The sequence below is a fragment of the Anolis carolinensis genome, chromosome 4, assembly GCF_035594765.1.
Source record: "Anolis carolinensis isolate JA03-04 chromosome 4, rAnoCar3.1.pri, whole genome shotgun sequence".
NCBI lineage: Eukaryota > Metazoa > Chordata > Lepidosauria > Squamata > Dactyloidae > Anolis > Anolis carolinensis.
Window position 1 is genome coordinate 141621066 of NC_085844.1, and position 25024 is coordinate 141646089.

General features: G+C 38.5%; 1 protein-coding gene and 1 long non-coding RNA gene across 5 annotated transcripts in view; one reads left to right on the forward strand and one right to left on the reverse strand.

The window, feature by feature from the left end:
- The window catches only part of vav3 (vav guanine nucleotide exchange factor 3), a 218550-nt gene extending 210632 nt beyond the window's left edge, over positions 1–7918 (forward strand). For all 3 annotated transcript variants that reach the window (XM_008109114.3, XM_062977938.1, XM_003220077.4), the window contains 2 exons: positions 2088–2239; positions 5346–7918. In XM_008109114.3, the coding sequence (XP_008107321.1) occupies positions 2088–2239; positions 5346–5387 (194 nt within the window). In that variant the 3' untranslated portion in view covers positions 5388–7918. The remainder of the gene's footprint in view (positions 1–2087; positions 2240–5345) is intronic.
- A 737-nt stretch (positions 7919–8655) lies between these two features.
- LOC134298284 (uncharacterized) lies at positions 8656–14214 on the reverse strand. Of its 2 annotated transcripts, XR_010005288.1 has the most exons (3): positions 12736–14214; positions 11531–11865; positions 8656–8814 (listed from the first exon to the last, which is right to left on the reverse strand). It is a non-coding gene; the product is annotated as an uncharacterized LOC134298284 (long non-coding RNA). The 2 variants fall into 2 exon arrangements; XR_010005287.1 differs by lacking the exon at positions 12736–14214 and having other exon boundaries at positions 11531–12351.
- Positions 14215–25024: the final 10810 nt, after the last annotated feature.

Sequence of the window (25024 nt, forward strand, 5' to 3'; positions counted from 1 at the left end):
TATCCATAAATAAAAGAAATGGAAAAAGCTGATGCAAGAGAACAATAGCTGCTTCTTAAATGTTATTTCACCTCCAGCAGTAATTGGCCCAACTTTTGGTGTCAAGACTATTTATGGGATAATCCCCGCCATCATAAGAGGGCATGGCAGTTAACCCCAAAACTGCAATGTTGATAATGCTATCCATGATTTTTGATTCCTCAGCAGAGTTCAGAGTCTGTTCTTTGGCCTGTTCTTTGAAAATGCTGTCACATCAAAGATGACTATAATAGTGTGTCTTCTGTCATTCCTTTACAATCTAGGCTGATTCATAATCTCTCTCATGACTACTAATATCCCATTCACGTGCACAATGAAGCCCTGTTCTTCATGCCTTGATGAAAGCTCTTTCTGATGGGACCTGTTTGACCTTTACAAGAAACAAAATATCTTCTGGTGTTGGCAACAGGAGCCAGATATGAACTGGGAAAAATGGAACAAGTGATAATCTCTAAACCAGGGATGGATAAAATCTGCCCCATAGAGTGCCTATGGTTCCCAGACCCATTCCAACAGTCTGTTAGACCCCCCCCCCCATTTTAATATTTTAGTTTTCAAAAATCCTAATGTAGCGCAAACAGCCAAAACAGCCTTAGATATGGTGTGTTTGCTATTTCTGGTCTGTGCTCATTGGCAATGTTTGGCCGCAAATGAATCTGGATGTAACTTCTGGCTTACTGGGAACACATTGCATTGCCTATGGGAGCAGTGCAGAAGCAAAAACTACCCTAAACAAAGTTTTAGAATTAAGTGATGAGAAACAGAGCTGGATTTAAAAATAATATAAGGGAGCTACACAGAAATTTAATTCACTCTCTAAGGCAGTGGTTCCCAACCTTTTTTTTTACCAGAGCCCACTTTTACCAGGGCCCACTCTCTAGCATTAATACCAAAAGGGTTACAAATCAGTTTTTGGTCAACTTTAGATTTGGTTTGGTTATTTACGGTGCTGATTCAGAAAATTGCATTGGATAGACTACATCAGCTATAGTTTCTGATACAGAACTTATGCCATCCAGTAGTTGCCATCTGCTTGCCCACAGAAAACCATATTTAATAATCTAGAGCTGATGTGGTCTATCCAATGCAATGGCCGGCTCTATGGAAAGGAGCAGAAATCAAATTAATAAAATAAAATAAAATAAATAAAGAGGAAGGAGGTTCGCGGACCGGATTTTCATTCTTGCGGCCTACTGCTGGGCCACGACCCACAGGTTGGGAACCACTGGTCTAAGGAAATGGCCTATTACTATCATCCCTGTATATTTATACTCAAATAGGTAAAGTTGAAAAAGGGAAAACAATGGTTTCTCTGAAACTGGTCTCAAAGATATCTGCTGCAATTATTCTAAATATTGCCTCAGTGTACTTGTCATATTTTCCCCATTGCTCTTTAGATTGAGGATTTTAAATTCAAATTTTCATTTAGACCTTTAATTTTAAAATCACTCTCCTTTTTTTAAGGAATATTGTGATTGAGGACTTTCCCCAGAAACCCCAAAATGCATATCTGATATGGATTGTTCCTTAGTCAAACACGTCTACTAAATATTTAACTAAAGAAGCACCTACCCTTTCATGAGACATTTGTATTAAACAAAATTATATTTGTATTTTTAGTGTAGCACCTGAGAAAAACCAACTCTATACATGGCTAAAAAGCATGGTGTTTTTACAAAACAAATAAAGCAAGTGACTACCTATTAGCATCTGGACATTAGCATTGTCTCCTGATTTGTTTTAGCTTTTTGGATCACAGCCAGTATTGTCATGTGTATTGATGAAAATGTCTACTTTTTTCAAAAATCGGTATTTCTAGGTTTTACTATTGGAAAAAGTAATCCATTCAAGAATATATAACAGTTAGTGAATCTCATGTGTTTCCTTTGCAATTTTTCAAAAAGCCAGCTTGCATTTCTACATTAAAGAATACCTTTGCTTGCATTTGTAGTACCATTATATGCAAAGTAAAAAAAATGCTGATGTTAGTCAATGGATGTGCAGTTAGAATACTTCTAATAATGTTGCTCTCCTCTGTTTTCCTTCAGTGCTGAGTCCCAAGGTCCTTGGTATAGCTATTGCCCGCTATGACTTCTGTGCAAGAGACATGCGTGAGTTGTCACTACTCAAAGGAGATGTTGTTAAAATTTACACTAAGATTAGTGCCAATGGCTGGTGGAGAGGTGAAGTGAATGGAAGGGTAGGTTTTCCACACCTTTTTCTTTGTAAAATTGTCAGCCTGCTAAGTATGCCTGCAAACAGGACCTAGTGCTTTTAGTTTATGAAGTTAAATCTGGCTGAGTGCAATAAGGCTTATTCTGAGTAGGTGGGCAGCATGTCTAACCAAGCTAGAAAAAACAGAGTTGTGCTTAACCAATGAAAGAAAGAGACTTCAAAAATTAGAACAGAATTTTTAAAACCTGAATGATTTTCTACACATTTAAAAAAACTATTAAGTCTTCAAATCACTGTATATGGCCAGGGTGGCACTATATCTTAGCAGGGAGATTATTATTACTCACCTTGAACATGTGGGGTGAAACTCCTAGTCCACAAAATTGCTACTCTCACTTCCCGCTTTCTCTTTTAAAAAACATTGTATTGAATTTTCCATATATATCTAACACAAAACTAAATGTCGGCACTTACATCTGAACCTTTTGAATTTTGAATATGTTGTGATGGATTTTAACGGTGCATTTTTGTATTTAATTTTGTTTTAGTGTTTGTATATTTGTATAATTTAAATTGTATAGTAATGCTTTTATGTCAAGCTGCTTTAAGTCCCCTTTGGGTAGTTAAAGCAGGGTATAAATAAATATAATAAATATAATTATAATAACAACAACAATAATGACAACAACAACCTGTGTCTGCCACCGGGGAAAGCCGAGTAAAGGACCTGAGATGGGTGGCCATCCCAGAACGAGGACCTTGGCAGTAGGGAGCAAAGTAAGACAGTTCCCTCCATTTCCCATTCTTTTGCCCTGCTCAGGAGGTGAGGACCTTAGATTGCTATTCTCACTTGGAAGCAGAATCCACAGAGAAGGCCATCTCTAAGACAGGCTTTGACAGATCTGATCACTAGATTGCCTTTTGGTTAGTGTGGAAAGCAAAACTCCTTACCAGCCTTGAAGCTCCAGAAATGGACATGAGCTGACTTTGAATATTTGGTTCAAAGTCACATGGGCCCCTATGCTATGAACAGCTTCAGCTATAAGATTTTCCTGTCCTTAAGGGTAACCCACACAAAGCACACTGGAGCAATCAGTCTTAGGGTGCATCTACACTGTAGAATTAATGCTGTTCAGTACGACTTTAACTGCCATGGATAAATAGCATGGAGTGCTGGGAGTTGTAGTTTTATAAGGAGTTTAGCTTCCTCTGCCAAAGAATGCTGGTTCTTGCTGAACTACAACTCATGGGATTCCATAGCAAGGTGGTTACAAACTGCAATATTTCTATAGGGTAGATGCATCCAAAGTTATTGCAAAAGCATGGATATCTGTGGTAAGTTTCCTCCAGTCATAAAAAGGGTGAAACTAATGCAATAAATATGGGTTAGGTTTGCCTGCATTAGCGTTTTTGTCTATTTGCAGCATAATTTGGTACAAGCAATCTAAAGGTGTGTTTTAGATGCATACTGCCAAAGGGTATGTTGCCATTTAGAGTTGCCAGTTGCTTCCAGTTTTCTCAATATATCAGTGTACAGGGTAGTTCAACTTTATGCATTGAGTCAGAAAGAACCCATTTATAGGATCTGGAAATGGTCTGGTATGAAGTAGCCTTGGCTTCAAGGTAGTTCAGGGAGACTGTGAAAAACGGTTGTGGTGGAACAGAATATATCAAAAGGCAGTGGTTTGCTTTTGGAGGCCTTCCATTAGGGTTTGAAGCTGAGGCTTAGAGAATGTTGCTCTGGCATAGAAAGGAAATTAATAGAGATAATAGAGACAGAGTTTTAGATTTAAGGAAGGCGGGAGAACTACTGATGGTATTGGGGAGCCTAAAGAATAGATTATTAAATTTAATATATTTCCTCTTATGTTCCTGTTATTTTAAACCTATCTGGCTCCCTATGAAGTCTGAATTAAAGTAAGGCCACACATACCACAGGAAGGAACCTACACATCAACCCAGCCACAAGTTCTCCTTTAATGGTGTCACTGTGAAACCCAGTAAAAATCATCCATGAAGCTAACAATCGATGGAACAATGGCAGGATGTGTGTTAGACTTCCTAGAAGTTGGAGTTTTGCAGTCAGCCTGGGTAAAGGCAATATGTCACAACTCATTTCATAAAGTATATACAAAAGAAGAATGAATATACTGTGGCCAAAATTATTAAAATAGCCCTGGGTTTTGGCAGAGGAGCTCCTTGATGCTTCCATTGCAGGATGAGGGTCCTGTGATTATATGGTGCCAAGGGAAGAAAAAATCATGGCACATAAAATTACATGAGAAGACTTGACAAACTTGCCCTTTAATGTTTGATTTATGGGAAAGAAGGGCTGTCTGTTTGTTTTGTGGAATGTAGAAGCAATACAAAATGTGAATCCCCATTTAAAGTGGTACTAGTACCAAATTTGCAGAGCTACAGTTGGTTTCAGCTAACACCATCTAACTTTTCCTTTGTCTCTGCCTTAGTTAAATATTAAAATATTCTGGCTTTCTTAATTAAAACTTGTCTGACAGCCCTTGTTGGGAGTCTTCTAGCTGTTTCTGGTTTATGATGACCTGAATGTGAACCTATCATGGGGATTTCTTGGCAAAAATTTGATCAGAGAGGCTTTGTCTTTGCCTTCCTCTAAGGCGGGAAGAGTGTGACTTGCCCAAAGTCACCTAGTGATTTTCCATGAGTAAGTAAGGATTCCAGCCCTGATCTCCAGAGTCATAGGCTGGATCTACACTGCCATATAATGCAGTTTCAGAATACATATTAACTGCATTAAACTGGGTTATATGACTCTGCCATATAATCCAGTTGAATGCAGTTAATCTGCCTTTTGAAACTATATTATATGGCAGTGTAGATTCAGCCATAGTCTGACATTTATAGTATTACACCATGCTGACTCTCATCAGCTATTCCTATTAGACATCAAGTTCTTATTTTTCAAATTGGATCATTAACTTGAACCTATTTGTTTGGGAGCTGCTGTATGTTCTGTAACAAAAATTAGCACAGTTGTTGTCTTCTTTTTCAGCATACTTAATAATTCCCTCTTTGAATGGAGACTCCTGCTGAGTGAAAGGAATATGGGTATAATATAATGATGTATCTTTTTTTTTTTTCTTCTTCTTGCTTAGGTGGGTTGGTTTCCATCGACTTATGTAGAAGAGGATGAATGACTTGCAGATCAAGTTGGTACTTTTGATGATAAACTTCAGGGACAATGAAACCCAGCCATCTGCAGCGCATTATTCATCTCCTTAAGTATTTGAACTGCAGCGCTTCTGTCTGTCGAAACCCTCAAGTCTTAACACTGGGATTACTGAAGAAGTTTGTGTTGACAGATTAATATCTCACTCAGAGCTGTGCAAAGAAGCAACCTGTCCACAGGCCATCACTGGGGACCAGTACAAAACTCTAACCTCACCTTCCTGAAATATCACTTAAAAACAGACTTGTTTTTCTTTTTTTTAACAAAAGCTTCATTTCATTCCATCTGCAATGAATACTAAGCATAGGTAGCATTTTACTAACCCCCTTTTCTCCCTCTCACTCCCTCCCTGTTTGGTTGTCCTGTTACCTAACATTAGGAGCTTTCTCTGTTGTTGCTTACTACTGCCTGGGGGACCGGGGTGTTTGAGCATTCCAGCAGTCATGTGGCCAATATTATTTGTCATGAAATCCCCAGCAGCACTAATTAACCTTGCCAATGACTGCACATTCACCACGGCTACAATCTTTTTTTAAAAAAATTCTGTGGCTAAGCTTAACTCAACATTATTTTTGCATGTCATTTCTGTGTGTCGAAGTATGGATACAGAGGAATATAGAGTTTGTTCAAGGAGAATTTTAACTGGCTTGTCTCAGAATTTTGCTAAAAGGATTTGTGAAAGAACCACCTTAAAAAGATGAATTGTTGCTGAGCATAGGATTGAGTCCTGGGAAAAAATATTTACAATTTAAGGTCTCAGATATGGGTTATTCCTTACAGGACAGTAGGAATAGGAGAATGTGTGTTTAGGAGATGTGCTATGGTTTCATCGATATATAGCCTTGAGCATTATTTTATTCAGTTCCCCAGCCATTTCTAAACTTCTTCTAATGTGAAAGCTGTGTCCCCTGTTGCCTTTGCAGCTCAGTGGAACCATTAGTTGCATAAAGTCATGTTGTGTAGTTATTTAAACAAGGTAATGTCATTAAATAAAAAATGCAATTCAAATGACTAATGTTGCAGATACAGGCACATCTAACTGGAAATGAAGTGTAATTTTCTCTGGCTTGTATCACTGAATGAAGTCAATTACTCTTTTAAGCACTTCCAAAAATAATTTCACCTGCAATTTTCACTTTCTCAAAGTATCAGGACAAATTAGGAAGCACCTTGTAATCTCTGGGACACTAAGAGACTTTATATTCCATTCCTCAATTTTTTCATACTGAACAATGTTACAGAATCACAGAATATTAGCTTCTTACAAGAGTTTGAACAGCAGTGAAGAAGAGTATGCAAGCAGCTTGTCGGTCTAAAGCTCACATCTCACAAAAACAGGAAGGGAATCTAGCGGGTCTCAGGAACAGTCTTCTATAGGCATGTTTGGATTTGTGATTCTCTTTGATTTTATTGAAAATAAAAACATTAAATTTATTGATCACATCATTTTGATAGAAACAGTCGTGGGCATGTGTATGTTGTTCTAGGTGCATATTTAATAAAATGGTCTGTCCTTAAATGTTAGTCTTAGGGAAGATTCCATTGTGGGGTTTTTCTGTAATGACTACGTTTGTCTGGTAGGCTTGATATTAGTGGGCAAAATTCCTTTGTCAGGACTTATTGCCTGTTTTTTATGGGTTGGGTTCGTCTCTAGATCTGTCAGATGTATTGTGCTGTCTCATCAGTGTTTAAATGTGAGCAGAACTTCAAATAACCATTAAGAAATGTAGCCTTTCAGCAAAACGTTTTGATCAATAGTTTAGATAACTCAAAGTCACTGTTTGTTAATTTTTGCAACTCAGGAGCTAATGGAAGTTGGAGAAGTCAAGCCATACCTAATACCTCCCCTCTTCCTATTGCTATTCAGGCATCCTACTTCACCCCTTTCAAAATGTTGCATGAAGGTTTGTAACCGTGAGACACTGTTTGTGTTGAACATCTGTAGTAGAGAAGTAACTTTCAGCAGCTGTTTTCACGGGCTCTATATGTACAATGATCCCACATCGCATCATCTCCTTCTACATGTTAAAAAAGTGTTTTTTTCCCTGCTCTATGGGGCATAGGAGGAAATAAAGAGAGTAGTCCAAGGTTGAGCCACCTTTTACTGCCATGTCAGGGTTAGGCAGGATCTCTGGGACTATGATTGGGAAATCCAATCCAAATCCCCATGCATCAGTAGATCATTTTCTGGGGAAGGCTCACACTGGGCTCCCTTATGTGAACTGGAACCCTGCATGTGGACAGAGATCTGGGTGAGAACCATGCTGTGTGTTGTCTTGGTTTCATGCCTTGTGTTAAGTAAGTTAAATGCTGCACCATGTGATATTTTAAATGCCAAAGATTTATTACGCCAGAGCCGTTGCTTCTTTCTCCTTGCAATATATTTTCCCCTTTTTCCGTCAGACCTTGTCCTCAAGCAGTGGGCTGAGGCACTACTTTAATGTGTAATATTTTGTAAATATGTGAATATATTAATAAACTGGTCAATTTCTTGTTTAATGGCTGGTGTATGGAGTTTTTTTAATATTACCTTTCATAATGTATTACACATTTCTAAAAACATTTAAAACAGAAATCTCAATTTATATTGTGTGTAGTAAAGCTGAGTTATATTTATACATATAAGTGCTGCCTAGATCCATACCTAATACAATCAAGGAGTCAATGGAGAATCCTATTTTCCTGCTCCACCATTTTTAAACACCAGTAACCTTGTTAGCAGTACCTCAGATAATAATCTCTGCCATTTTCTTTGATCTCAAGGGTAGCTCACCTTCTGTCATCACTATCAAGGGATGGCTATGTTTATACAACAGCCTTAACTTATCCATATATCAATACTTAGCCATAGCAATATGTTACATTTGACCAAGAAAATGGTTTCAATTATGATAGGTCATGAAACTCATTGACCTTTGGCTGATTCCACCAATATTGATTGCCTTTTTATTGTTCAATGTCATGGATTAATATGAGAGTTGACTCATTTGAGGAGCTGTCACATTATAGTCATGCTGTGCCTGTGACTCCTTCACAGAAGCAAGACATGTTGCAGTATTAAGTTGAAACAGTATATATCCATTAAAAAAAACCTTGTCCCTCATCCTGTTAGTGTTATTGAGGAGAGCATGGAATGGCCTTTGCTTGCCATCTAGTACTCCATGGAGAAAAGTTAGAAAGGCGAAGTGATAACAAATTAATAGGACACTCAAAGGATCAAGAGTGACTGCAGGATGTTCAAGTGGCACTGACCTAAGTTTGTACTTCATACAGCAGTCATAATCACAACAGACATTGCAGACAGCAGGTATAAACATCCCTCCAGCAATGAAATATAACAAACTTCCAGCTTTCATAATGATCCTTTGGAGGCCATGAAGTGATAACCCAGGTACCTGCACAGAGGCATAATTGTCTCAGTTAATAATCTGGAGTCTCATTTAGGCACACTTACTTTAATTGAAAAAGTCTTATCTCTTTTTTAAAAAAAACTAAGTATAAATGAAAATTATTCATTGTCAGAAGCACAACCATTCCTCTTGTCAAAAAGACTTACGACGTTGGCTTAAGGGTGATTTCTAATAATGAGGTAAATGACATTTGCCTGCTTGGCATTGGCAAGGCTACACATATCTTTGTCAAACTGTCAGGAGTTGCACGTGCTGGCATTTTGGGCAGTTTAAGTACTAATTGTAGCCTAAATTTCCTTCAGCCCTGATTCCATATGCCATCTGCATATTCATTGCCCTGCACTCAAATTTTCCTTTTTCCCTCATGACAAAACTGTTTTCACACTTGAGCTTATAATGACTATTGAAATGAAAAGATAGGCACTCAGAGAAAAAAGAATGGATTACTTAGTATGTTATAGATATTTTCCAAAGATTTGTATGATTGAACAAGATCTGAAGAATCAATCCTGCATTGTATCCAGGTACTTTATCTGCCTTCAAGAGCTAAACTGCCTTTGCTTCATGGCCATCGTCCTAATAAGATGGCTTCCAATGCACTCCTTCTTCCCTCTTGCCTATACCTGATTCTATTTCACTCATTTGGTTTGCGTTCCTTTAATTACATTTAAAAAACCACCAGAGTGCCCCCCATTCATTTTCCTTTTGTATTGTGACTTAACATAGAGGTGATGATCATTTTTGCCATGAAATTGCCAGAAGGCTAGCCAGCCAATCAGTTGTGACTAATTTTCCTCACCTACAGTAGTATATGCTGCTCACATGCCACTTATTGACAGTAGTAGGCAAAATCCCATTGGGAAATTCAACTAGAGTAGACCCAGTAAATCTGACAACAATCCTAAATATTTCATTGCTAGCAACCATGGTCATAGAATCATAGAATAGTAGAGTTGGAAGAGACCTCATGGGCCATCCAGTCCAACCCCCTGCTAAGAAGCAGGAAATCGCATTCAAAGTCCATTGCAACCAACCAACCAGATATCAACCCTAAAGTATAATGTAATAAAAGTTTATCAATATAAACACATACATAACATTATTTTTAAAGTAGCAAACATTTATAAACCATTTTTAAATGCCCAAAATTTAACATTGCATGTAAGTATTCATTAAATTTCCAAGAGTAAGTCTTTTTGAGTAATCACTACAATCTGATGCCAGCTAATTCAAAGATTCAAATCTAATGTTCTTTGCTGTTATCACAAACAGTGTAACACAATGTAATATTTATCTCTGCTCATCAGGATACAACCGATTCAGTGGTGGTCTACCCTAGCACCCAATAGGATTGAGTCCACTGTTTGTGGTGTGTGGAGTAACCAGACATGCATGCTTTGCTACCTTAATGTGAAGTAGTATAGTCTATAGTCTACTGCTCTACTTGTAACTGGGCCTAGTGGAACTTCTTGCCCTAAGATATCAGAAAATAGTTTGATTATATCTGAGCCCAATGAGAGCCAATTATATTTACAAATAGATTGGGAACAAGAAGACATGCAGTGTCTTGCAGATCATCCTAAATCATACCCTTATTTGTGAAATCACACGCTCCCTTCTCCTAGCCTGCTGTCTATTTCAGAAGTTATTTGGGAAATAAAAAAAAATCTTGGTAACTTTGTCAGTTCACATTTTACTGATTATAGTATATCTTTACCAAGAAATATGTATCTGTCTACCTGCCTGCCTGCCTGCCCTTCTGCACATATATAAGTAATCAATTGATTATAGATATATAATTTTGACTGCAAAATCATCATCATCATTTCTAGGTGTGAAGGGAAATAGTGGTTGCAAAATATTATTTATTTATTTGTTACCTTTAATATTGTACACATTGTACACTGTGAAAGCAGCTCTATGTGTACAACTGCTTAAGGCGGTGGTACAACACATCCAAAACCAAATTATATAGTACAAAAAATGGTTGTTTTTTTTAAAATGATACCAATAGAATGCAGATTTTAAAATTGCAATTCATTTAAGGTGTTAGTGATGATAATGATGACACCAAGATATAATTTTTTTTCAAAATCTCCTGTGCAGCTTGGTATGATTAGGTTTGGTGTCACCCCACATGGGCATTCTATCCTAACATACCACAGCATATTATTATAGCCAAAATACCTGTAAATTTGGGAAAATCAACTATTTTTTAAAAGCAGCAATGAAAACAACAACAGATATTTGTAGCATGTGCAGACTGAATTACACTGAATCACGGGCCATCCAGTCCAACCCCCTGCCAAGAAGCAGGAAAATCACATTCAAAGCATGATTCAAAGTGTAATTATAATTGGATAATAATGATAATTTTGATTGGAGCACATGCACATTAAAACGATCAGCAAATTTTAGACCGGCAGATATACTGACGCAGTATACATAAAAATTATGGCTACATCTAATTACAGGATATTTTAAATAAAAATATATAACCAATTTCTGCTGAAACACTGCACAAAATTTTTAGACATTACGGTCTTTCCTCTGATGGTATCACCTGGAGTGGTTCAAGTCCCCCAAGCCCCCTTTTGACAGTACTGTCTCCCTGAATGCTTCTCTTCCCTACAGTGATATATCAAACAGTACTTGCTAAAATGATCTCCTTCACAAAAAGTGCTTGTCCTTTACCACACACCTTGATTTAGCATACGACTTCTCCTCTTCCCTCTATAATGCTTGTTGCCGGATGCTCCAAAATGATCTAGTTAGCCAAAGAGGCAGATTATTCAGTCGTAGCTGCATTTTAATCTTCCCAATTACTCTTCTACTTGTCTCATCAGCATCCAGGACTGAAACCAGCACCAGATCTAATTAGGGGAAATAATTGCATCTTACACTGCTCCAGACTGTTTTGTGTTTTGTTTAAATGATAATGCAGTCATTAGCATGCTCACTCGCATTTGAGAGGGCATGCAGATGTTTGGTTAATAGACTGTAATGTTTCTCGCTGCCACAGGATGTCAGCCTTACCTGTCCAAGGGAGAAAACAGAAAGAAAGAAGTCACCATCAGGAAAGTCTCTCTGTTTTTCGTCCCCACCCCTTATTTCACCTTTCCATTAAAAAAATATTCCCAGAAGTAGCAGCAGTAAATTCCGCAATAAAACAGTAACGTAATAAACAATATAGCCATTTAAAAACTAAACCACAACATATAAAGATGGTAGGCAATTATAACATTGTTAAAGTAAAATACAGGTTAAATACAGATTAATAGAGGAAATAATTGAGCTGAATGATCAATCATCTCTATTAACAGGAATTGTTCTGCTTGGTGGAAGTCCATGGACAAGGAGGCTGGGCAGGTTTCCGTCGATGAGTCCTGCAGCCTGGGGGCAAGCCATTCTTGTATTCCTGTCAAACACAGATCAGACTTTAGCAGGACAGACAAAAGAGCCTCTCTGGAAGATTTCAACACTTAGGCAGATTTACAAGGGAGCAGGTGGTCTTTTGCGTAACCTGGTCCTAAAACCATTATGATAACATAGGTAATCACCAGGACTTTCATTTATGCTGAGGAAAAGCTTGGAAACAGCCAGTGTTAACAATTTGATCCAGGGAATCACATATTTGCTGTAAATAGGTCTGGCCAACACCTTGAATGCATTGTTCTGAAACAACTGACATTCTGAAATCTCTTCAAGGCAGCCCCCATCGTCTGTCTAACGTACTGCAATATTCAAACTCCATAACCATGGGACTCATATCTGTAATTTCACTGACCTGTACTGAAGTGAACAATAGTCTTTCTATGAATTTGCTAGATCATCCAGATGATTCTATTGTATACTTCCCCTGGAAATTACTATAGAATTGAGTTGGAAGACCTAGTAAATCCTTACCAAGAATAGAAACATCTTCCAATGCAACTCTGTGATATGCTGGAATTGGAAGAGGCGATTTAATGCTGTTTGGACATATCCATGGATTCACATAACCACGGTCTGGCGAGGACCATATCCCCTGTAATCTGATGTGAGAGCAGCATGTGCCACTATGACCTAGATGTCACACTTCACATATGGGCCTAATTGATATACTAGGCTCAACTTGAACAAAATTGAAACATTGAGCAATTAGGAACATTTCCAAAGTGTGAACCATAAGTTTAATGAGACAGTGACCCCATCCCAATAGGCCGCTCTCTGGTATTCTTATCTGATATTTTAGTGAGAAGAAGTACCTCTGCCTTGTCTGGATTTACTTTCAGCTTTTCTTAATCCAGTCCATTACCAGCACCAATCAATGAAAACATATAAAAGCTTCTTTGGATTAAGAGGGAAAGGTAGGTTGGTGTTGTTATCCCATTTATTTGTGGTACCAAATTTCAAAAACCTAGACAATTCCTCTAATACTTTCCTGTAACTCTGCAACAGAGCCTGCATAGCGGATGCTCATGATAAAGTATCCTCGTCATTATTATCATTCCAGTTGTCATCCTGTGCCCACTCATACTGTATTATCACCAAGAGTTTCCCAAAAAAACAAGACAGTGTGAATGGTTCTATTGTGAGCTTGGATGGTTAAGACTGAACACAGACTGAATAAACATAGATGTTAGAAATTAAACAATTAATCAACCACTGCAAACACAACAGTTTAATTAATAAAATTGTGGTTAACTAAATGGTTGTTTAAAAGATTGATGTTGGGTCAGATTCCGGGAGTCACAGAAAATGATATGGGGGTTGTAACTTTTGGCTCCTGTGCTGAGCTTAGAAGGTCACCTTTAAAAAGTACTTAGTGGAAATTACCTTATGTTCTGCCAATGTGAGTACTTTTTAAAAAATGACTTGAATATAGTTTGAAATTTGCATCTGTGTAAGTGGGCTTATGTCTACAGGAAATAGAACTGAGCGGTTTTGCAGTGTCTGCATTCAGCAAGGTGTTGTTGTGATTTTACTGTGTATGCAAGCCAGAAAAGCAACCATTGCACATTAGAGCACTCCTCATGGGAGCTGGCACATCTTAGGCAGTCTTGATGCCTATCTGGACAATGACTTGAGCTTCTGATGTGTATCAGTAGAATTAAATGTGCAAACAGACCCTCTTGCTGGTGCTCTGATATGCATCACTGCAATTCACCAGGAGTGTTCTGTAGAGCATCTTTTGTGTGGCTAAGCTTACATAAAGGTACAATGCAGAATTGTGACCTGTACACTTACACAGAATAGAAAACACAATCAGATAAGCCATTCTCAGTGTATGTTTAACATTGTTGTGGCTAGCAATGATCTCCACATATAGCATCCAGTGTACCTCCATAGTCAATTGATGGTCAGGAAGACATGAGGAAATCTGAACATAATCCTGATGTACTTTGCAGCTGTCACTCCTCTTTCTTCCTGGCTGAAAAACTGTGGGCGAAACATGGCTGAGTTACAACTGTAGCTCACCAATGTTCGTTGAGTTTGAGTACAGGGGTATAATGGAAAACATTGTGGCAAAATGTTGGCAGAGGTTTTCTGCCAGTGAGCATATCAGATCTCGACTATGGTTTCATCAACACCCTACAAGTTATATGCACAGTGAAAAAAGTTAATTTGCTATTTATTTATTTTTGCCAAATGCGGAGACCTTCTTGATACAGTCATTCAAATGCTCCTGAAAAGTATGACAAATTAGAGAAAATCAAAGTCTCATCTTTCTCTCCCCTCCTTCCTTCTCAGCAATACAATCTTAAATATTGAGACTCGGTTAAATAGATTACATACTCAAATGTTTTAACCTTTTATCTATACATTTGATTCTTAGCAAGTTGATGTAAATAGCTCAAATGTGACGAATTGAGCCTGAAAGGGGAAAACGTTTGATAATGTATTTGAGAGAGCTTGAAATGTCATTGTTTTTCCGACCTTTGCCCCCCTTTTGTTTATCTCTCATTTTCCAGTGAATGATACAAAGAAATCCAGTCAAATGCTGCACTCTATTACAATTTATAGGTCAATGATATTGCAATTCTTGCATTTCCCCTTTTTGCTTATAGTAGCATCACTACCTGTTCTTTTTTATTGGCCACACTCCAGTAGGTTAAGAGCTACAAAATGTATGCATGACAGTCTACAATTTTTTTCCTTCTATGACAAAAGCATGTGTTATGGCATAGGGTTGCTGTGGAAACAACCATCTTCCTCTATTGATGTGTTTATAGAAACACATCATATGAGACCACAATATCCACATACTCCTCAATTATTCTCTAGTATGGAGTAGCAGTAGACAATCACAATAGAAGGACTCTATGGTAGGAATAATGTTGGGTAGTTACAAATATGTACCATAGAATTACATAATTGTAATTGTTTTGTATTCATGGTCCCTATGTATTCCCTAGTGTAGGGGCTGCATAAGAACCATGAAAGCCTCTTGGTCCATATATACTGGGCAGTAGCCACTGTGTTCTATGGGAATCGGTTTCCAGGTTGATCAGGAAGCAACTGCTTGATGTTCCCACTCACCTTGTGCAAGTGATCCTCCACTGAAGGGAGAACTCCGTTTAATGAAGTACGAATTTTTGGTATACAGATGTTATGTTTAATTGTGTGTTTGTGTTTTAAAAGGGTAATTATTACAGTTATTGCCTCTCAGCACTCAGAGGCTGGTTGCCATGGAGAAGTAGGCGGATACAACTGCCATTTTGTTGAAGAAGTGCAGAGTTTAAAAAAGAGAGTCAGTCTGTGCTCTGATGAGGCACAGGGAAGATTGATCCTAGGTTGATGGGATCAAGGGGACTCAATTGTTCCTTTTGAGTCAGTTTAAAATAAGTTTGGTGACCTATTTAATGTAGTCTGTGTCCTGGTAAGGAACAGAGAATCTGTGATCGTATATCACAGGGGTGACTGCGGTTTAAAAGTAGCAGAGAAAGAAGTGACACTTTAGAGAGTTTGACTCATCTCATTCTAGTATTGTAAATGTTAAATAAAATTTCTCTGAGTAACAACATTGTAACCACTAAGCTCTGTGCCTGAATAAACTTGTTCTTGTTTTTCCAACATCAAAGCCTCTGTCAAATATATTATAAACCAAGTTGCATTACCATTTATAGTGAATAAGAATAAGAAGGGAAAAAAAGTAAAAGGTCTCCTCCCTGAGTCTCTGGTGGTTGCATTCTTTACAATTGGTGGCAATCATAAATAGCTCCTTTACAAATTGGTGGCAGCGGTGAGATAAAAAGAAGATTCCCCCCTGCCTGAAAGAACCTTAGACGTTCATAGTTCTTCACACTCTGTCTCTGTCACAATGGAGGCCCCAGATGATCACAATGGCTGCTTCTCTATAAAGATTAGGTCAGGATTTACTGTCTGCATAGCACCATAATTGTGGTGTGAATATATGAACATCCTCAAAAAGACTCTGGACAATATTTTAAGTGACAACCTCAGTATGTTCGTGGGAACCCACTCACAGTTAATGAGGGCTTTCTAACAAAACCTTCCATAGAAATGTGCCCGTTTGCCATGTCCCTATTTCAGGATTTTATTGCATGAGGGTGCCAAACTGGCATAAAAGCAGAACTGTCATCTATAGTTAATGTCTCTATCACATGTAATTAAAAGAATAAACATTTTTATAAAACTAAACTTTAATGAAAGTGCAAAGTTATTTTTAAAATAATCATGATCAACATTTTATGGAGGAGGAGGACTGTAGAAAGGCTGAGTTATCTCCCAAATTGAAAGTACAGCTGTGGGATAATAGAACAAATGAGATCTTGCTGTCTTGTGAAAACATGCAATACTGAGGGTGATCCTTCTGGTATGTTCCTATAAATATGTAATTACACAAATGCTTTGGGACTGTTAGACACCTTGAGACCCCACAGGAAGAAAGGTGGAGTATAAATAATAATGATAATGATGATGGTGATGGTGATGGTGGTGGTGGTGATGATGATAATGTGATAGTCCCTATAGGACTCCTTCATTTAATGTTTGTCCACAGCTTCCAATATGGCGGGGAAGCCCTTTATACTTTTTATTTTCACATATGTCAAATTTTAGGTTTCCTGGTGCATTGAAAATTGACGTGTTAACAAGGGAAAGGCATGCCCAGCCAGATGTTTGTAGAAATGTCTCTTCTATGTATAGAGTTCTATTTTCAGGCTGCTGTTAATGAACAGAAAGTTTTCTAGGACTTACCTGGACCACAGCTTGTTTATGTCCAGTCTTGGGTTCTGTTCTTCGGCATTTGTACACAATGTTAGAACTTACAAAATATATATCTCTGATCATATTTATGTCTGATTTAAAATCTAGGTTTCCCATCTGCATATATTTTAGAATTATTTTTCATTTTAAAACTTTTTAAAATAATTATTAGAATAATGGATACAGATACATTTATAGTAAGTAGAAAGGTAATTATTACGGTACCATGCCCATATTAAATTTAAAGCAAAACAGTGTTTCTGCTTTAACTAATTTTAGCTTAAAAATGAGTGTTTCGGTAGCCATAACAAACCATTGTTTGCTCTCAACAAAAGGAACCAACAGGGATAATTCACTTTGGAAAATATGATTAAGATTGCTGATATTTCTGTGAAACAAATCTGAACATTACTACTTGACAGAATGCACTTTATAGAATAAAGGGTGATCATAGTCATCAAGTTTCCAATAATGATCTATTTTCCAGCATATTTGAAATGGGGTGATTATAATCTAGACACATAACATCTTAGAGCTAAAAAAGAATACATAGAGCTCTTTGTTTCGTCTCAGTGGTGGTTTCAATGGCTATCAATAATTTGAAAGTTCGGCAATTGGAGACTTTACAGTAGGGATAGGAAAAGTTTGGCACTAGAGTAGCAAGTGCACCAAACGCTGCCCCTCCAACAACAGCAGCAGCAGCAACAATAACAATAACATTTTGCAAAACAGGGAGTGGACATTTTATTTTTTTTCCAGTTTCTATTTTGTTAGTCATTATGACCCCTTAATATACCTTTTCCATATAGGAATCACACTTATTTTGACAGCACAGAATGACATGTTCTAGGTCAAAGGACCTCATCAGATGGCTTTAGGACTCCATTTCCTTGCGCTGTGGAAATGGAGCCCCACAGCAGCCCCACGTAGACCATCCCATGACGTAAGGGCACTCCAGTTGAGACTCCATGGGACTCCATTTCTGCAGTACATGGACACAGAGCCCTAATGTGGTCTTCAGTAGTTGGGTGTTACCCAACTCCAATTGGCTTAAAACAGGGAAAGATGTGCATAGGTTAGGGAAAGAGGGAAGGGAATGAAGGAGGACGATTCTCCCCACGTTCCCCCACCCATCTGATGAGGTCCAAAGAGAGACAGTCCTTGTTTTATAGTCCTGCACCCAGGAACCACCCATAGAGAACATTAGTTGTGGCTTCACTAAGTAAGAAACCAGCTTGGTAGTCCACCAGCCTCATGAGAAAGATGTCCTTGCTCCAACCCGCACCCTCACAATTAACACAATGTCTTGTGGGTAACTGGGAACAACATTTCACACTCTATGGATCATTTTGGGTGAGGCAGGCATGGGAATTGTTGAGTGGAGCATTTCAGAACTGCTTGTCACCCTACAGTTCAGGGATGGGAAACAAAAAGAAATAGCATCCCAAAGCACTACATTTGATTGTGCAACTGTCACTCAGAAGCTGTTCCTTGTGTTTAAGACAGGCTTGTAGTGAGATATTTACTAACATGGCAATAGTGTGGGGAATGTGAATGTATATAGTGGCATATAGAGCAATTACAAGTTCCTAACTCTACATTACAAATCCATAGCAGTAATGCAGGATACCAGCCGTAATTTGGTTTGTGCTTGTTGCATTATTTGTGCTATTACAACCTTACTGCAACAAAAGAGAGAGAGAGAAAAAAACTTGTTGCTTTTTACTTTGCTCATTATTTGTTCTTTGAGCCTGGTCCTCTGTTAGCCATCCCGAATTCCTGCGGGGAGATGGAGGCAGAATAGAAAAATAAAGTTATTATTATTGTTGACAAAACGACATAGTCTGACACAGCAAACAAGATAGGTATGCTGGATTTCGTATCACAAAATCACAAGTTGAACACTTCCCAAGTGTTTAGGACTGTGTAATGTATTTTCGGATGATGCCCGCAGATCCCAGTAGGGTGGCCTTTTGCAGTTGGCAGATCATGATTTTGTCGGCTGAGATATTTTGATATGGCACCCAGTGTGCCAATCACCACCAGGACCACCTGTACTGGTTTCTGCCAGAGTCTTTGAAGTTCGATCTTGAGGTCCTGATAGCGGCTGAGTTTTTCCTGTTGTTTTTATCAATGCAACTGTCACCTGGTATGGCGACATCAAGAATCCAAACCTTTTTCTTTTCCACAACTGTGATGTCTGGTGTGTTGTGTTCCAGAACTTTGTCAGTCTGGATTTGAAAGTCCCACAGTATCTTTGCATTTTCATTTTCTATTATCTTTGTAGGTTTGTGATCCCACCAGTTCTTTGCTGCTGGGAGGTGGTACTTGTGGCATAAGTTCCAATGAATCATTCGGGCCACATATGATTCATTCATATGAGTTATTATTATTATCATCATTATTATTACTGTGATACTTATTACTTCAGTGATCTGATCCTGTTTCACTGGTGTGAATGAAAAATACCAACTATATACCAAAATAGTGAAAATGTGTAGAAATTTTGTCATGTTACAGTTGCAGATTATAGTGGCCATGCAAGGCTTTGGTGGTGCTGAAAAAACCCTAAAATAAAGAAAAAAAAGTTTGGGTTAAATCTCCTTGCATCAGCTACCAGTCACATTAGAACCCAGACCTCTAATTTCCCAAACTGTTCACCTCCTCTGGCTTTTGTTTCTAGTAAGAAGAGAAAGAAACATGGTTAACAATGCATTTGGTATTTGTTGGAAAGCGAGCATACATCCCTGTTGGCTGTCTAGTTGTCTAACAATAAGATCTTCAATAAATAATGGTTCTGTAAAGGAGGACGGTTTGCAAGGATGCTTTTTATCTGATGGAATGCATGCCAGTTGAAGATAGCGCAGTGCTAAATGTTAACATGTGTGCATTGCCAAGGAACAGCCACAACTGCTGCTGGCAAGCAAACTTTGAGCGGAAAAAGCTCCATGAGGTCGTTCTTGCTTTTAATAGCTTCTTTATGTTCACTCTTTTCAAATTAAGACTTTTGTCACCAGAAGTGCTAAAGCTGTGGGAACATTTGAAAGAAGAGGATTTGCTGTTGTTGCATAGTATAATACACAATGGCTAGCAGAACCGTGGCAAAATAAAACATATACAGTAGAGTCTCGCTTATCCAACATAAACGGGCCGGCAGAACATTGGATAAGTGAATATGTTGGATAATAAGGAGAGATTAAGGAAAAGCCTATTAAACATCAGATTAGGTTATGATTTTACAAATTAAGCACCAAAACATCATGATTTACAACAAATTTGACAGAAAAAGTAGTTCAATACACAGTAATGCTATGTAGTAATTACTGTATTTACGAATTTAGCACCAAAATATCACAATGTATTGAAAACATTGACTACAAAAAGGCGTTGGATAATCCAGAATGTTGGATAAGCAAGTGTTGGATAAGTGAGACTCTACTGTACTGAGAAGAGCACGCTTTATTTTTGCCTTTCCACTCCAAAAAATCCTGCCTCTTGCTGGACTCAAATTTTTCATGGAGAAGACTTTGCTTTCTTCTGGAGATGCAAGTATGGGTCCTCTCTACTTTGGTGCGATGGAACTAGTATTTCTAGTTCCTTTATTTTCAGTCTACCCCATAATAAATATCATCTTTCCAATTTTGTTATGGGAAGCCATAGATTCTTCTAGGCATTATGATCGTTTAGAGGGCTGAGTCTGCTTGCCAACTGCTGCGCACAGTGCACACTTTTGCTCTGGTAAGATCTATGGAGTTACTGGATCCAAGCTGGAGGTTCATTCACTCTCATGCTACATCCAGAGATGAGGCAACTGTGACTTCTATTGGCCATTTCCCCCCTTCTGTTTCTTTTATCTGCCCTCTGGCTCCACATGCTGTGTATTATATCTGAAGTCTTCCATCGTTTTACAGGAGGTATATGGGTGTGAATGAAAGGATAGGCACAAGAAATTATCACTTTCTCACCTCCAATTCAGGTGTATTTAAAGATAAAGAGAAAATGTTCAGATTGTCATCTGGCAAACCCTCCTTTAATGAACTGCTGGCTTCACCAAACGGAATTCTAGCTTTACTCTAACATAAGTAGAAGAAACAGCAGCATAGATCTAGTGTTGAGTAAAAGTGCCTCTTGCTAAACTTCTGCATTCCTCTCTCAGTATTAGAACCTTTTAAAGGAAAATGAAACTCCTCAGAGCCAAATATACTCACATGTACTCTGACTTGAAATTTTGCAGTTGATACAGGTCCAACACTGGTAACTTTGGCTTCTACTTATTCTATGTTAGTGTATATAGGTTAGTCTGTGCTGCTTGAAGGATATGGATGGGATCCTTGGGGAGAGGAGAGCCACTGTAGGAGTGCTGGACCAGGGTCCTTCTTGGCTCATACAAGACTGTGGCCCCCTCCACACAGCTGTATGAAATCCACATTGAACTGGATTATATGTCACTGTGACTCAGATAATACAGGTCAAAGCAGATATTGCAGATTATTCGCCTTGATTTTCTGGATTATATGGCTGTGTGAAAGGGCCCTGTGTGAATACCTCAGTACAACAAAGCAGGAGACTGTCCTAAAAGAGGCTGACATGAGATTTTCCTGATAACTTGCTTTCTGAACTCCACTATTACTGAATAATTACTGGCCAGTCTCCAATATCCCTTTTTATACCAGGGTTCTAGAGCTACATGGGTTCTTGGATAGGATGAAAATTATATAGATACACTAGCTGTGCCCGGCCACACGTTGCTGTGGCATTGTCTGGTGGTGTTGGTGAGAAATTGTTGAGGTAGTGGTGGTATTGAATGTCTGTTGTATGGTTGTCTTTATGTTGAGTATGCATTTGGTTGTTTGTGTACTGTGAAAGTGGTGACGGTAGAGTGGGGGTCTATGTCCCTGTGTAGTATTGTATAGTATTTATACGTTTTGCATGTGTTGTGAATGCTTGGATTGTGTCCTGCTGCATAGTAGAAAGGGTTGGGCTGGATGGCCCTTAGAGGTCTCTCCAAACTCTTGTGCCTGTCTCCTGGGCTGAATAGGTTACTAGGAGACCAAGTGGGCAGAGATTAGCCCTCTAAACTGGCAGCAATTGGATAAAAACAATTATTGCTCTCCCTCTAATTAGGACTTTATTTTTCTTTTCTTTTTGTTGTATCAACCTAGAGCCATGGACGATGGGTTGTGTTGTCAAATTTCGAGGTTGGGGGGTCTGTAGTTTTATTGTTTTGTCCGCTGCCCTGATGCCATCACTCTTATATATATATATAGATTTTATCTTGTTTCAGGGATAAAGACAACTCTTGTGACTTTGGTAGATGCCGTACATTATGATCTGGATACTGTGAGCTGTTGGTTCTTCTAGACTTCTCAATGGCTTTAAATATAATTGACCATATAGTAAGTAAGCCAATAATGGGTTTGCGACTTAAAAATACTGCACCAGCTGTATTCATTCTAGAGGTGTCAGGTTATAATGACACATGGCTTGATTAGATCTTATTTGAACTGTATGACTGTAGAGCTGCATGCAGAAAATGTTTGGAAATTTCAGAGGGCCCAAAATGCTGTGTACAAATTGCTGTCTGTGGCTGGTTGCAATGAAGCTATAACTCCCCAACTTCATTGGCTGGCAGTCTATTTCAAGACACAATTCAAAGAGATGATTATGATTTATTAGGGCCTAGACGACTCAACACCTTACTGTCTAAAAGCCTCTAACTCATGCAATGAGTCTGCCTGATCATTGTGGGATTGTCTTTTCCCAATCATCCCCACAGACATACCTTTTCCACAGGTGATTAGATTGACCCCTTCTGGCAGAAGGCAAAGGGCTTTTTGTTTAAACATGTTTGGGGCTGTTGATCAATTATTACCAATTGGTCTTTTCATAAGGGAAATGGGAAGACGCTTGTTATGTTTTTATTCTTTGTTATGTTTTTATTCTTAGAATTAAGTTTTATATTTGTAAATACTGTTTTGAATTACTACTGTTTTAATAGGGTAGCTTTGAGGGCTTTTTGTTCCTGGCACTAGAAAGAGCAACCTTTATCAAGCAATAAAACCACTGTCTTTGGATTGCTTTATCAAAGTTTACTTTTTTGACTAGTGTAAAACCGAAGACATGTTTGACAGATTTTATCAAGCAATAAAACCACTAACTTTGGATTGCATTATTACTTTTTTTGACTGGTGTAAAACTGAAGACATGTTTGAGAATGGAATAAATTCATTTGGGAGGCCTTCTTTCATTGGATGGTTGTAAACAAATTTTCCATGACTGCTTATCAAGATTGATTTAGCTGTTGATTCCTGCACTGGCAGCCGGCTCGATTAGATGGTCCTTGAAGATCCTTTCAGCTCCACAATTATATGATTGTATGAAATTTTGATGGAGGTTAATCACCATACTGTTGAAGAAGCTGGGGGGGTAATATTTTACATCCTATGCCATTTGCATTGTTACAGGCTGCATTGAATTCTGGTGTTGTGCTTGCTAACATTAAGGGCCCCTCCAAACAGGGTTCATAATGCGGGAGATCCTGTGGTTTTACCAGAGGCATTCAAACAACGTCTCCAGTAAAGCCAAATTAATTTGGGACAAAACAGAAAACCCTGCTTTGTCTCAAATTAATTTGACATGAGGAAAGACCTGGATCTTTCATAAGATCCAGGTCTTTCCAGGTGTGGTCCCTGTGTGGATTGGGCCTGGGGATCGTGTCACGTGATGCCCGGGTCCAATCCACACAACTGTCTCGGGATTTCTGGACTGCTGGAGACCGGAAAACCCAAGACAATACCCACTGCCTCCTAAAATCCCCCAGAAAAGGCCTAACAATTAAAGGGCCTAGAAATGATGTGCCAGGAGGACTGTGGCAGGCGGGTGAATAATTTTTAATTTTAGACCTTTTCTGGAGGATTTTGTTTGGTGTCTGGGTGCCTTGTTGGAAGGTCCAGCAGGGCATCTAGACACCCCTCCCCAAAAAAGCACGGGTTTTTGTGGGAGGTGTGTGGATTTTAACCCACACTCAATCGGGTTTCTTAGGGTGCTGTTAAAGGCCTGCGTGGAACCTTAGTCTCAGTCTTAGTCTCTGAAACTGAAATGCCTGAGTGTTAGTAGTAGGTTGCATGAATAATCAAATGCAATTACATTATCAATAGAGATAAGTTTGAATGCTTGAAAGGACTGGAAAGGAAAGGTTCATCTAAATAAGCCCCAAAACCTGATGTGTCTGAGAAGTTGCTCCTGGTCATCTACATGATGTCCAAAGGCTTCTGCTTCTTATCATGGGATAAACCAAGTTAAATAAGTTTCATCTTGTACTAAGGAGTTCAGGAAAAACTCTGATGTGGACAGATCCTATGTGGATCTACTGTTCACGTTGGTTCCTGCCACCATCTGCTTTTCCCTGTGCTTGGCAACACAAGTGAAAGGAGACGGGTTTTTATATTCTAAAAGGCCATACAATCACTCTTTCTTCCTTGTATGGGTGTTTTTGCTGATGTCAGCACAAGGTGTCCATAGTAATCAGGATTTCTCCTGAAATTCTGTAGCTATCTGGCAGGGGTGACAGGGAAGAGAAAGTTCATGGAAGGCAGACAAGATCCAACTGTATGTGATATATGATATCATATCTATAAATAGTTTTGATTCAATGAGAAAGATGTTTATATAAAGAAAGTGCAGTTGATCTCATTTAGCTGAACAAAGACTGAGGAGAGTTAGTCTTTGGGGCATCTAGATTTCACCCTTGGCCGTGCTTCACAAAAGAAATGCTCATCAGTCAGATTTTTTGTGTGGAAAAGTACATTTCTGTTTTTGGATGAGGTTAGTTATCTAGTACCCACACAAACACCAGGATAGAATAGTTGTAAACAGACATACTAAGAGAAGGATTTACAAATGTTTTTAAAGGTGAAAGCTCTGTCATTAGAAGTATGTCTAGACTATACATAATGTAGCATAGCTATGTAAGTTGTGCCACTGA